Here is a 15718-nt window from a genome sequence, read left to right on the forward strand (position 1 = left end):
GATCCACCAGAACCACCAGAACGATCAGAATCATCACGATCTCCATCATCAGAGACATTTTCCATTTTCTTCTTATCAGCAGCTACCTTTACAGAATGCGAAGGAGAAATTGAAGAACGAGTTTTAACCATTTTTTAGGTTTACAGATGATAATAACAAGGCAATAAACGAAAATGATGCACTCAAACTGTAACACCCTAACTACCTTAGGCGTATTACGTGATTTTTAAACGTACTGTGCAGCTCGTTGCTAATCAACGAGGTTTATGGAAAAACGTGATTAATTAAAATTTTGCTTTTTGATTAAACTTGTAAAACATATTATAAAAGACTCGGGATCCCGATTATAAAAATATTTACAAAAAGTTTCACTGTTTAACTATTACATCAATATAAAAGTAGTCTAACGACAGTTACAAAAATCTCAGCCTTGCTGTCCCGAGGATCGTACGCTCCAGGCCTAACCGCCCCGACATGTACAATCTCATAAGCTCGCTCACGGTCCATCAGCTACAGCCTTGCCTTTACCTACACATGAACATAAACTGTGAGTCGACAGACTCAGTAAGAAAAGCATAATAATATCATACATAATACTAACTGCCGTGTCCAACACGATGCGGAGTCCTTGCCATTGCCATGTCCAACATGGTGCGAGCCACTACTTTGCCATGTCCAACATGGTGCGAGTTTTGAACGTTCGGGGGACGGTACTATTGACAAGTATCCTCCTGATCGGTCGAGCCGGTCATACTCCGCCTTGGTCATACTCCGGCTGTACCGACGGGATAGGTCAATAGCACCGAACCACCAACCAAGTGTCGGCTGATCGGTCGAGCCGGTCATACTCCGGCTGTGGTCATACTCCGGCTGTACCGACGTGACGGGGTTGGATGGTTCGAAGCCTAAATACATAACTAATGTAATCTAGCGGGCTTCCTACATGCACGCTAAACATGTAATCTACATATGCATGCTTGTTATACTAATCTTACGGATTAGATTTCGGGTGTGCGGTCAACTGGCGGCGAAGCCGACGGCGGATTGCGGCTCCTAAACCATAAAAATCACAACGCTATAAGTGACACGCTAAATCACTTCCCGGGGACTAAAACTTGGAACTAAAAGTTTACCTATCGATAAAAAGCATGGCAATACCCCTAAAAACCTAAAAACGAGGAAAACTAGGGTTCGGAAAAATTCCCCAACCGTGAATAGGTTGCCCAACCGGAATTCCGGTTAGGAATTATCGAACCCTCATCCAGAATTCCGGATGCACAACCGAATTAGGTTCCTCGCGAGCAGCCAACTAAAATTCTCATAACTCGACCAATTCAACCCCAATTGGTCCCAAACTTTCCAGACCTGTTCTAAACTATCCCTAGAACAAATCCAAGGCATCAAAACCACCCAGAAAACACATATACAAAAATCACCATTAAAGACCAAGCTTTGAGTTCCAAAAGTCAAACTTGGTTAAATCCACTAACATGCATCCCAACCTAGTTAATTCTACTCAACTAAGCAAGAATAAGCTTCTGAAAACACACAAGAACATCCAGCAACTTCACAGAAACAAAATGAACCATTTCTTTCAAAAATTCATAACTTTTTCACATAAGCATTTAACCAACTAGAACAAGGATTCAAGCATGCTATACAATCTCATTAAACCTAATTATTTCAACATTTAAACAAAGAACAACAACAATAATAATCAGCAGCAACAACATCAAAGATTCAAGCATGCAACACCCATTTTCATCATAAATTTCAAGAGAAACAAAGTAAGAAATTAAAGCCAAGAAATACCTCAATGAAAATTCACTTTGATCTAGCTAAACCACTTGAAATCACCAAGCAAAAACCCAGCCCTTGCACAGCCAAGCCTTGGCCGAAAAGAGGGAGAGAGAGAGAGCTTGAGTGTTTTGAAAATTCCTTTTAAATTTGACTAAGTGTTGAATTTTAAGAAAAGAAGAATATAAATCACATTACTCATTTTATTTCAGCTATGTAATAATAAAATAAACATTTATTTTTCCATTTCATAAAGCCACAAAAGACAAAACACTAATGGGGCAAAAAGACCATTTTGCCCCTCCACCATAAAATCACATAAATCATACTAAAGGGGTATTTTTGGGAAATTCTAAATTCCGGGCCATTCCCGACATTCTCAATGTCTAAAACCCGTCCCCAAATTACCAACATACTAAGTTGTGATTTCTACTGAGCCAAACGCCGAGTTCCAAAATACCGGACACCGGAAATGCGAAATATAAAAACTACTGATGACATAATCATGCATTTCTGAATTCCGTAAATAACAGTAATAAATTATTTAAATAGCTATAAATAATTTCATAATTAAACATAAACAACTGCTAATTTCCAAATTAACTAAGCGGGCTTTACACAAACTCTCTTGCTAACACAAAAATAAACCACCCCAAGAAGAAGAAACCCTAACCCCTATACTCTGTATAAAACGAAAACAGAGAAAAGAAAAGCTCAAAATGAAGATTTATAAAACAAACTTACTTTCCTTTTATACAAACACTTAAAAAACCATAAAAATGGTAAAATACAATATAAAAATAAAAAAAAAAATTACAATCCTCTAAAACCGTCCATAATTTGAATTACACATGCAAAAAAAGTGGCGCGTGAACAGTTGAACACTGCAACATGGAAGACGTGCAGGACGTGATGTGATGACGTCATCACACATCACACGTCCCATCCAGTTATTTAAAAAAAAAAAATTGAATTAAATTGATAACGGTATAAAAAACGGTACATTTTGATATATAAATGACAACACCATATTTTTGTAAAAAGAATGCAATTAAAGTACTGGAATGTAAATTTTCCTTGATCATATGACCATAATAATAACGTCAAATAGAGACGTGATTTAAGCACCCGGAGACTATATTATGTTTGAAGTGTGTCCAGCAAACCCAGCACAAGCAAGCTAAGTAAATTATACATGGATGAACTGAACAATCAATTATATATAACTAGGTAATCACACTTTGCGTATGTATAATAATTTTAATAATTATATATTTTAAATTATTACCTTTTTAAATAAAAAGTTATATTCGTTAATGTGTTTATAAAAATATAGATATCTAATATATATTATTGTACGAAAATTATTTAATTTTTTTAAATAGATACTACATCCCTCTTCTTCTTTTACTTAAATTTGGTATAAAGATTTAGATATAATGTATAAACATTTACCTTCTCTTAATTGAGTTATCATAAATATATAAAATTTAAAGCAATTAGAAAAATATATATATAATTTGTGTATTGTTTAGTTATTAAAAAAAATTATGTATTGCTTGATAAGTAAAAAAATTATGTATTTAGAACATTTAGACAAATTAATAAAGCATAAATATATAAAAATGTAATATATTAAAACATTAAAAGGCAGAGAACTTGTTCTTAGTTGAGCATTACTAAAAAAATTAAAAAAAAAAAAAACCACTACAAAAACCAAGATCTATAACGAGGACAAATATCCTCGTTAGAACTTCAGATGTCCTCGGTAAAAGGTCTCGCTAAAAAGTCCTCGTTAGAGCCTTGTCGTCAGAAATTGGTTTCTACTGAGGACAATAGTGGTGTTCTCGTTAAAGGGTCTACCGAGGACATTGTTGTCGGGACAAGCTTCGATATGTTGTCGGTAAAAACATTTATTTTGGCCTAACGAACCCATCGATACCGAGGACATTTGTCCTCGTTATAGAGTCTTTTACCGAGAACAAGTTCTTTTTTTTTTTTTTAATAAAGCACATTTTTTTATTCATTATTAATTTTCATAATAAATATATCACATTTTTTTTTATTTTCACATTAATATTGCTCAAATAATATTAAAAATAAAATTCATTAATAAAAATACCGTAAATTTACTTTTTTAAATTTTAAAGTTATAAGTTAAATTACCTAACATGCTAATAAAGTGGTTCGTGAAAAAAATAAACATTATATATAAACACAACTACTAACTCGCTCCTCCATCATCAGAATGATCAGATTGTTGAGGTGGATTCTGCGTTCTCGGAGTGACACCATTTGTCCTAACCGATTCCTCAAGCTGTCTAATCCGCTCTTACATATCAGCTATGACATCAGCTCTAGCATATGCACCAACCTGAGGTGGAGGAGGTTGGGTAAATGTAGGTGGGCCTGCTCTCTTGTGCTAATTAGACGCCCATAACCCTTTTGGTGCCCACGATGTCTTCCAAAAACAGATTGCACAAGTGATAAATCTTCGTCTTCTAGATTAATGACATTGCCTGACACTTCAGTATTTGGAATGGACTGTGTTTGTTGTGTCCCACGTACGGCAATCATTTTTTCCTATTAAACAATAATATTTAAATTAATTACAAAATTTATTTAGACAAAAAATATAAAGATAATATATGTTTAAAATATACCCATGTTTCTCTAGTAGTGTCGGTCACCCATCCTTTGCCCTGCTTATGGTGAGTGGCCTGCCAAGCATCTAGGATTATGCTTGTAAACATATTACAGTCAAATTTGTAATTTGCTGACCACTATGGAATTATAAATAATGACAGACAAGATCAAAAAAGGGGGACGAAAAAACTCATACGAGAGAGTTCCTACAAAACAATCAGAAATCTGAATAAGATTGACTCGTGGACTATGCAGAATTTTAACTACAAAACCACGTAAAAAATCCTGTGTTCATACTTTCATTTTTATAGCTTTTATTATTTTTGTGTGAAATCACTATTGTGAGGCTCAAATTTAGTTAACGAAAATCTGCGTTAACAGAACCTTAACCAAGCACTGCAACAAGGATTTTGGGAGCCAGTGGGACATTCAAATCGTGTCTTTTGGACGACAGTTTGTGGAAGGATATAGTCATCTCAGATTAATTTTACTTGATGTTCAGCAATGGTACTAAATACAAAAGGTCTCAACTTAAAAGCCCAGTCTCTCGGGTCATCACTCTCAACGATAGCTTTAAGAAGCTCAATTGCCATTACTTTCCCACCACACACCTGGTCTAAGTTCTTAGACTTTGGAACATTCAACTTAGCTCTATTGAATTGAGGCACGTGGGTTTCATATTTATCAGGAATTCTTCTGCTTCTCTTCATCTGAGGCATAATCACTTCAAAGGTCGATTACTAACAACTTAAGAGAGGTCTTTTAGCCTTGGAAAGGTAAATCCAAGTTATTACAAGGAAATTTTGGATAGTGGTTTAGAATTTTTAAGGTCTCTACAAGGGAGTTCAATGATTTTTGGGAGTTCTAGGATCCTTGGAGCAAGCTTAAAAAAGGAGAAGAAGATGCAAAAATTTTGAATGAAAAAATTTGCGCCGAAACAAAATCTACCTTGATGGATGAAGCGCACCTGAAGAACTGATGAAGATGAAAATCCAAGACTCTCAGTCAAAGACTTGGGTGCGGGAAACAAGAAGGAAATTATGAAAAATTTGATTTAAAGCTCTCTTATTTATAGGTGAGTTAAATACTTTAATCCTAATGCAGTTGGGAGTATAATAATTTTAAAGCTTAAAAGAAAAAGATAAAAAAGAAATTATCTTCTCCTATTTTCTTTGTAATTTCAAAATTTCTATGAAAATCAGAATAGGAATTCTAAATTTAAAAGGCAACAACAATTCCTTATGTTATTAAGATTAAGGTAAATCTAGAGTTTAAAAAGAAAAAGATAAATGATAGGGGTGTTCATCTGATCCAATCCGCACATTTTTAGTCAAACAACATCCAATCCGCACTAAGTGCGGATTTTATATTTTGGATCCAATCCGATTTGCATAACAATTTAAATCCAATCCAATCTGCAACAGTACGAATTAGATCGATTATTTTTTTTAATGATAAATTATTTAATATTTCGTAGAAAAAAAATTAAAAAAAGACTGTTATTTCTTAATCTCCAATAATAATCTATTTCCATCTCTATTTATATATAAATCAAACTAATATACATATATGTCAATATATATGTACTCATCTTTAGATTTACACTAAAATATATATGTATTCATTACTAAAATAAATAAGTTAGTACATATATTTAAATTTATGTTAATAAGAATAATTTTTTTGGTGTTTTTTATTATAAAATAAATAAAATACACCAACTCAATATATTACTAAAAAATATTAAGAAATTAGAAGTTTGTGTCTTTTTTTAATATTATTAGAAAATTAATATATATTATATATTATAATTTTTTAAAGATATATATATATATTATTAAGTGCAGATTGGATTGGATCGGTTAATTTTTGAGGTCAAACAACATCCAATCGCACAAGTGCGGATTTTTGATTTTTCAATCCAATCCAATCCGCGCAAGTGTGGGTATTCGCATTTTGCGGATTGAATTTGATTAGATCCTGCGGATTGGATTGGATTAGATACTTAGTGAACACCCCTAATAAATGATAAGCAAAAGATTAAAGATATTTCCTCTTCTTGTTTTTACTCTAATTTTTGAATGTCATGTTCAACAAGAATAGGATTCCAATCCAATTAATCCTAATGCCATAAGAAATACATAAAAATTTGAAGTTTTCAAAGATAAAGATAAAAGATAAGTGAAAAATATAAATTTTTTCTCTTTTTCTTGGCTTAATAATTTTCTAAAATTCTAAAATACAAGAGAAGGGGAATTCAAAGTCTTAATTCTATTGGGAATTATTTGAAAATAAAAACAATTATCTATGATTGTCAAAATTGACGGTCATCTGGTAGTTTCAGAGAAACGGGCTTGGTTCATGTCATCAAGTCAACTCCACACAAGTGTAAAGTTGACTTGGAGGTAAAATGTTAACCTAGAAACTTTCCTTGGTGAAGTGGACATCAATATTTGACACGTGGCAACAAAGAAAACGTATCGGAGTTAGGTAGTCCCGTGTCATAGCAGTCGACCTAGGAGGGCTCCCTAGCCCTGTGCCGAAGTTGACTCCAGGAACTCCAGAATGGAAGTTTGGATTCCATTAAATTGTTTCCAACTCACTTTGTTTTAGTATTTAGTACCATGAGGACATGGAGCAAACAAGTCAAGACTCGGAAGCTGAAAACACACGATACTGCACCTCAAAATCAACCCGAGCACCTAGGGTTTCACCCAGCACCCAGGTGGACAACCCAACTAGGATTTCAATTTTTGAGACCGTTTAAGTGAAAATGGAGAAAACTTTACATTAGGACATGAACTAGACATACCATGAACATATTTGATGCATCAGAATCAGAGTCGGAGAACTTTAATTTTTCAGCACCTGGACACTCAAGGAAGAAAACATCTCAGAGTTTTTTTGATAAGTCTTCTGGGCATGAACTTTTAAGCATCAGAACTAAAATCTGACTCCTGCATCTTGTTCATCTTCATCAAAAACAGGGAAATATGTACTTTCGGGGAAAAAACAACACATTTGGGTGCCAGAACAAGGGCCCAGGGCCCAGGTTGAAATTTTGTCAACCTAGGCCTATTCCAAGGAGTTTTATGAGAAGTCTTCCGTGAATACTCTACGTTTTCAACAAAGATTAAGTTTCAACTATTTCTAGGGACAAAATGAAACTTCCAAATGGCCAAAAACTGGACCCAGCGCCCAAGTTGACATATTGTGAACCTGAGCTATTTCCAATGAGTTTCACAAAAAAGTGTTCAGTGAATTATTTCCATCATCAGAAATAACAAAGATAAAAGAAAACTCAAGGAGAAAATCACAATTCTAAGGGCATGAAAACTGAGCCCAACACCGAAGTTGACCTAGTGCTGGGCCTAGCACCCAGGTTTACAACCAACCTGGTACGCTGGTTTCGATCATCCAAATGCCAATCATGGTACAAGAATTCTCTCCAAAATGGTCAAAAACTGGGTAGGAGACCTCGTCTTCAAGTTCAAGAACCTATGAAGTGGAAAAACATTCCGGAAGCTCTAAAATAAGCACGCATCGCCCAGGTTGACAAATGGCCTGGTGTGCTGGATTTTGCTTATTCGATTCTGATTCTGTTTTGACCATGTGTCTAGTTTTTCATAATAATTGAGAGCCATGAAGTCATAACAGTAATATTCTCTTCACATTTTCACTTTTCTGACAAGGTGATTTACTCGGAAACCAGGTAGTTTCGAGTCTCCTATTTCTACAGAACATCAACATCTCCGAGAACTGGTGACCAGTATCGCCAGATCACAGAAATGGAGTAAATGATGTCAAAATATCACTTAGGCATCAAAAAAAACATCCCCGGTACGTTTTCCCACTGACCCATTGTCCAAGTTGACATCACTTGTCAACCTGGGCACTGGGATGTGAACCTGGGTGTTGTGTCGAGAACAACCTTCTGTAAAATGGCCATAACTCACTCAATTTTATTTTGATTGACGTGATTCAACTCGCATTTTGAATTTAATTCAATACTTTATCAAGTTATGTCTCACAGTTCAATCGCAATTCTAAAGCTATCGAATCCAAATTTTATGGAGTTATGAATTTAACCTTCAGCTTACCCAGAGCGGATCCTGTCATTGCGACTCAAACTCCAAAAATTGACAATCAACCTTAGAAGTTAGTTTTTACCGTTAGATCATTATCTACAATCAAAAATATTCTAAATGTATTTTTTATTTGTTATTTTAGTTTTTTCACATTTAATAAGATCTCATTTACCTATAGAAGAAGAGTTCCACTAGCTTATTTTTCATATTCAAAAAAAGTAACTATAAGGTCAGAGAACTTCTCTGTAGTTTCTCTCTTTAGAAATTAGAGCATCCACACTTAGCCATTTTTCTGTAATCCATCTCATAAAAATCAAAAGCCGAAGTAGAGATAATTCTATTACTGTCGCGATACAGGGAGTGAACTACTATAAATTATTGTGTCTCTCTATTTATACTTATAACATATCTCTCATTCTCGCCAATCTAGCAAGCTGGCGTAGTTTAGGAGTCTGTGTCCAAATTTTTGAATCAACATATAGATTTATCGATAATCTTTTCTTTATTAGATTTCTATTTTTTGTGAGAATTTTTCAATTTTTATGATTAACAAATAATTATATTTTAAACAAAATCCTACTACATGTGAATGACTATTTGTTTTCTAATTTAGTATAAGATAAAAAATAAGAAATATATGTGAAATGAGTTTTAATTTGTATTGTAATACTTTTAAAAAATAACAATGCTTTCGGTTATATATCTACACTTAATATAACATAGAATAGATATTGATTTTACATCTATACGAATTTCATTTATTACTCCATAAAGTCTTCCTCACTTTGTACAAGTAATTAAAAGATAAAAATAATTATTAGAATATGGGAGTTTTAATAAGGGTTTTTTTAAGATATATATAAAAAAAGATAGCTATATTACTAAAAAACTTATAATCGGCGCTTTAAATATTTATACAACCCACATATTAAATATTACAATAATACTTCTTCTAAACTTTCAGTCGCACGGAACGAAGCAAAAAAACTCACCTACGCAAGCTTCAATCGATGAACCCAGCAAGCCAACCGAAATGAAATCTAACTAGGCGGAGAACTACCATTAATCCTGGTGACTTCACCTGAGAAGATGACCGGAATCAATCAAAACAAAGACTATTTTGAATTCATGAAAAAAAAAGTGCAGAAAACTATTTCAAAACTAAAATTCAACCAGAAATTCGGTTTAATTCGCATAAAACTAATATCATGACTTCAACTTTTAGATCCATTAAATGCAGATCTCAAAAAGTTGAACTGGAGTTCCCAAACAATACAGCTCAGGTATAATCCAAAAAAAATACATCAATACTGTAGTTAATGTTTATCCCAGTGTATTTTTGATGTTTTCTAGATTTCTAATAGTAAATTTGTTCATATGAAATCACGAATAGACATATAAATAGAGTTACGTACGTAAAAATACTGTTCTTATTTTTAATATTTCATAACAGTTGCATTACAGTTACATAAATATTTTGCTAACTCTTTAAAATTTGACATATCAACTATTAAAAATTAATAACGATACAATAGATTTTATCATATTTACAAGTGTTTCATATCGTCAATACAATATAAAGCTCTTTAAAGAAATTTTTCTAACATATTTAATTTTATTAATAAACTAAATTAGTTGATATAAAGTTAATTTACAGAGGTCCAACAGTTGTTTCTCCACATATTACTATTAAGGTACAATTAATTATCGATTAGTGACGAAAAAAATACTGATAAATAGTTTCTTATATATACACATTCACATTTTATATTTCTAGTTGCAATTAAATTGCACGTTAGTTGAATAATAATTTTGTTACCACAATATCATAGTACTATAAAAACAAGGCTCAGAATTGTCAAATACGGGACCTGAACAGATAAAACACAATTTTTGTAATATTTGTTTGTATTAAATATGTAGAATTATTCGTTGTTGTGTGGTTTTATGTTAGTTGGCTCGCAACAGATATAACTATTACATTACAGGTTCATCACAGTTGTCCTGAAGTTGACATTTTCTTACTGTTATGGCCATCAGAGTTGGAATTCTTTCAAGCAAAGACACCTTCGAATTTTTCTTCAGTGGGCGACGACCACCTTTAGCCACGGGGGGAGCGACATCGAAGTCATCATCATCGATGACTGGACGTTTTCCTTTAGCCTTGTTAGCAACTAATTTATGACCTATTTTTGAAGATTTTTTTTGGCAATGAAGATGGAGAAGCAGAGCCACAAATAATAGTCATTCCCTACAACAAAATTGGGTATTGCCGGGGGTATTATTACAGGCAGAAATTACCCGCTTCTATTAGTAGGGGTATTACCGGCAGAATAGGCATTCCGTCGGTAATAACTATTAAATAAATAAATATTATTTTATTTTAAATATATTAATACCGACGAATAGGTATTAATACCGTCGGAATCCCACCTCTAAAAAAGAGGGGGAGAATTTTACCGCCCAAACATTTCAAAAGATTATTAGAGGAGGATTAATATCGACGGGTCCCGCCGATATTAATTGTGATTTTGACTGTTGTGCAGTAATACCGATGGAACACAGTTAATATCGCCGGTATTAAAAATCTATAAAAATCCATTTCCATTTCAGAAAACACATTTTTCCCATTTCACCTCTCAAACTCTCTCCGCCTCCTTCATCATTTTCACCTCCTCTTCTCTAGCCATTCACTTCCCTGGCATTGCCTCTTGCACCTTCAATGAGTCATCTCCACCATTGCATCCACCAGTGCACCTCCAAGTAGTGTTATTGTTTATTTTTCTTTTTTTTTACATATTGTCATTTTATTTTCTCAATATTTATTTTTTTCTCCATCTTTAAATTTTGAGATAAAAAATCGGTGGGGAAAATAAGTCTCAGTAAAACGCCGGTCAGAGTATCACTATCGGGTATCTAAAAATTTACAGGTTAGTTCTTATAATATTTGTGTGTATATGTTCTCATAAAAAATGTATTTTTTTTTTCATTTTATATGTAAATATGTGATATATATTTATATGTATTATATGTAATATATATATATATTATATATTGATATAGAGATTTAGGATTTATAGTTTTGCATAATTTTAATTGTTAATTTGTGTATTTTTGAAAATATATATTGATATTATTAGTTTTGTTAGAAATAATATTGTTATGCTATTAATTTTTATAAAAAAATTTATAACTTTTTAATAAGTAAAAAATTCTCTCATTAACTTTTTAACAAATATAGTGTTAAAATGAACATAAAAATACATTAATTAATAGAAAAGTTAATTAAAATCAAAATATGATGAAAAAAAATTATGTAAATAAAATTATATATTATGTTCACTTATATAAAAAAAAAATATAAATGAGATCTCTCTCTAATGAAGTAAAAATAAAAATAAAATATATTGAATAATAAAAAAAAAGTTAATATTTGAAATAATAAAATATGTTTTTAGAATAAAAAAATATAAGCAATAATTAAAAAATAAATATAAAAATAAAGTTAATTAATTAATAATATAGTAACTTATAAATTAATAATGTTATTTTGTAATAATTAAATTCAATAGAAAAATGGCTAATTAGTAATTTTTCCCCCCGAACTTTGACATGTACCAAATCATGCCCTCTGAACTTTTTTGGCCGTTAAAAATTCCTCATGAACTATTGAAATTGTTAGATTTAAGAACTTTTGTCTAATTTTAGTAAAAAAATTCTCATATGGATGAAAGTTCAGGGGGAATGATTTAGTACATATCAAAGTTTAAGGGGCATTATTTGGTAGATATCAAAGTCTAGGGAGCATTACATAAACAATCACTGAAATAGTAAAATTGAATGAAATTAGACAAAAATCCTTAAATTTAACAATCTACATAGTTCGAGGGGAATTTTCAACGGCAAAAAAAGTTCAGGGGGCACGATTTGGTACTTGTCAAAGTTTAGGGGAAAAAATTACTAATTAGCCTAGAAAAATTTATAGGTAATAATTACTTGACAAATACACATATAAAATAAATTCAATTAATTATTAATGTAATATTTTATAAAAAAATTATAAGTAATAATTAATTGGAAGATTAATATAACAAATAAATATAATTAATTAATAATATAACAACTTATAAATAATTAAATAATTAATATTAAATTTAATATTGTAGTTTTTCTAATAATAAAAAAACTTATACGTAATATTTACTTGAAATATAAATTTATAAAATAAATTCAATTACATATTTATATAATTAATTTTTAAAAATTATTACTTTAATATTTTATTAATAAAAATTTATCTAAAAATTAACAAATTAAATTCAATTAATTATTAATATAATAATTTTTTAAAAAATTAATATTAAAGTTAATAATAAAATATGTAGTAATAATTAATTGAAAGATAAATATAAAAAAAATATATTTAATTTATTAGTAATTAAATAGCATAAAATTTTATCATTTAATTTTTTTTGAAAATTATAAAATCTTATATGCCTTTATAAAATTTTAGATGACAATCGACATGTCTTGGACCACATTGCGAAATCTTAGATGTCCACAATATTGGAATGACCTAAATGTATTTTAGTGATGACATCGAAATGTAAAGATTGTGATGGTCAATTTGGGTCATCCCAACAACAACCTGTGTACGGTCAATTTCGGTCAATGTTCCAGCAACAACCTGTGTATGGTCAAATGGAAGGATCTCCACAATAGCCTATGTATGGTCAAATTATCAGTGCGAAGAGTCAGCAACAACAGCAACCTATACTTTGGTTCGTCCGCAGACTCAACAATTTGTGGAGATCTTACCTACGCCGCAGACTTGACAACCTTATTACCCTACCTCGTCGGCTCCTTAATCTCGTGATAATCGTGAAGGTTCAAGACTTAGCTCGAATGCAGATGATTTTATGAAATTTACTGATCTGAACAATGATAATTAGGTTTCTATATGTAAATTTTTATGTTTTAGAGTTTATTTTAAGACAATTTTATAATATTAATTAAGATATTAGTGTATATTGTTATGGACAAATTTATATTAATGTTTATTTTCTTAAATTTAAATTTTAATTAATTATATATTTTGAAAATAATTATTACAATATATAATATTATATATATTAATAATATATATAATATTATAATTATAATTATTTTTATTATATAAATATTAAAAACAATAAAATCTTTTTTTATATAAAAAATTATTAATACCGGCGGAACACTAAATGTGGTCTGCCGGTATTAATGTGTCAGCGTGTAAAAACACAGAAAGTTATACCGGCGGACCCCACCGATGTTAATCTATCAGTATTAATATTATTATCGGCAGAAGTCTATTTTGGCCGTTAATACCCAATAATAGCGACCAATTAATACCAGCGAGTAATTACTGGCGAATTCCGCCGGTAATAATTAATACCGGAGGATGTCTCCTTCAGTAATGTGGAAAATTCTTGTAATGATTATATATGCTAAATGAAAGATATAAAAAAATGATAAAGAAGGCAGTTAGAAGAAGAAGATAGCAAAAATTATGGGTAGGAGGTGGTTTTTCGTAGATTTTGAATGTGGGTTTCGAAAGTAATAGCTGAAAGGTAGTTTGGAAATGAAAAACTGAGAAAGAAAATAAAAAAGAAATTGAATACTAAATTTGAAAATGAAAAATAAAAGGAAAAAAAAGTTAATATATTTGGGCTAAAATGAATGGATATGTGTAAGTGGTATTTTAGTAAATAAAAACTTATTAAAATAATTTTTGTTTTTTGAAATGAAAGCTGCAAAAGAGAACAGAACAACACAAGCAGCAGCGAACAGAGGAACTAAAAAAAGTTCCTCCTAATCTTCCTCTCGCAACCTAATGGCTTCCTTAGCAAGGGAGTGTGCGTTGGCATTAAATTGGCGAGGGAAGTACTTCAAAGAGGCATCAGGGAAGTTGGAGAAGGAATGTCTGATCTTCAAAACAAGGCTAGAAAGAGTCGATTGGTCCTTCCAATGTCCATTAACTTTGGATACAAGGTTTAGGCAGTCAGTGAACATAAACTCAAGCTTCAACTGAGAAGAGAGACACCAAGCGAGGCCATCTAAATGAGCTTGGCTTTCTGCAAAAATTGGTGTGGATGCTCCTGGTTTATGGATCTTTGTAGACGTAACAACTCGATGTAGGCCTATCTTGAAGACAAAACCTAGACCTGTAACGCAATTGTCATGATCTAAGGCTGCATCAACAGACAAAGCTGGGGTATCCTCTTGTATTATGCACGGAACTGAGGATTGAGAGGAAAAACTCTGTTGATGCGAAGTTGCTACTGAATCAGCAGCAGCATGTATTTTTTGTGCTTCCTTGTATTCCTGTAAATAATTAATGACATACTCTTCCACATTGTTAGAAACATAGGATTTTTGAAATAATATTGAATTTCTAGTATTCCAAATGTGCCAAATTGACCTAACAAAAAGAGGGAGATCCTCCTTTGGAATTAAGTGAATGCCTTGAAGATAAAACTCCTTGATATAAACCCTTCGGTGATCATTGTGGAAATTCTTAAATTTTGAGTGCTTCCAAACACGACGAGCTCTGGTACAATCAATAAGTACATGAGTTACCGATTCCGGATCACCTCCACAGAAATGGCAAAAGGGCTCATTTAGGATTTTCTTGTGGAACAGATTTAAAGCACAGGGTAAATTGTGATTGAAAGCTTTCCAAGTAAAGTGTTTTATTTTCGGGGGAATTGGAAGAGTCCAGAGAGTTTTCCACCATATCTTAAAAGGATTTGGGTCAGAGGATGAAGGAGATGTGACATTGGCAGCGGCAGAGGCAAGATGGTAAGCAGAATTAATAGTAATGATGCCTGATTGGTGAAAGCCCCAAATTAGAGAATCAACAGGGTTAGGGTCTATGGGGATTTGGAGAACCATTTTAGCCTGATACAAGGGAAGATAGTGGTTTAACTTTGCAACATTCCAAGTACTATCAGGATTGATGAAAAACGACACAGTAGTAAGAGAAGGGTCAATGGGGTGAAGAAGAGTAGAATGAGAGATTCCGGGAATCCAATTGGAAGCAGATAAAGGTATGTAATTGACATTACCTATCTTCCACACAAGCCCTTCTTAAGAAGCTGACGGCCCCAGAGGAGGCTTTTCCAGGTAAAGGAGGAGTTGTATCCGTT

The 15718-nt window shown here is 32.0% G+C and overlaps 1 protein-coding gene across 1 annotated transcript; it reads right to left on the bottom strand.

The window, feature by feature from the left end:
* Positions 1-14381: 14381 nt before the first annotated feature.
* Positions 14382-15464, bottom strand: LOC133038430 (uncharacterized). Its single transcript, XM_061116582.1, has one exon. The coding sequence runs from the start codon at positions 15462-15464 to the stop codon at positions 14382-14384; it is 1083 nt and encodes a 360-aa protein (XP_060972565.1).
* Positions 15465-15718: the final 254 nt, after the last annotated feature.

The sequence above is a fragment of the Cannabis sativa genome, chromosome 5 (genome assembly GCF_029168945.1).
Source record: "Cannabis sativa cultivar Pink pepper isolate KNU-18-1 chromosome 5, ASM2916894v1, whole genome shotgun sequence".
Taxonomy (NCBI): Eukaryota; Viridiplantae; Streptophyta; class Magnoliopsida; order Rosales; family Cannabaceae; genus Cannabis; species Cannabis sativa.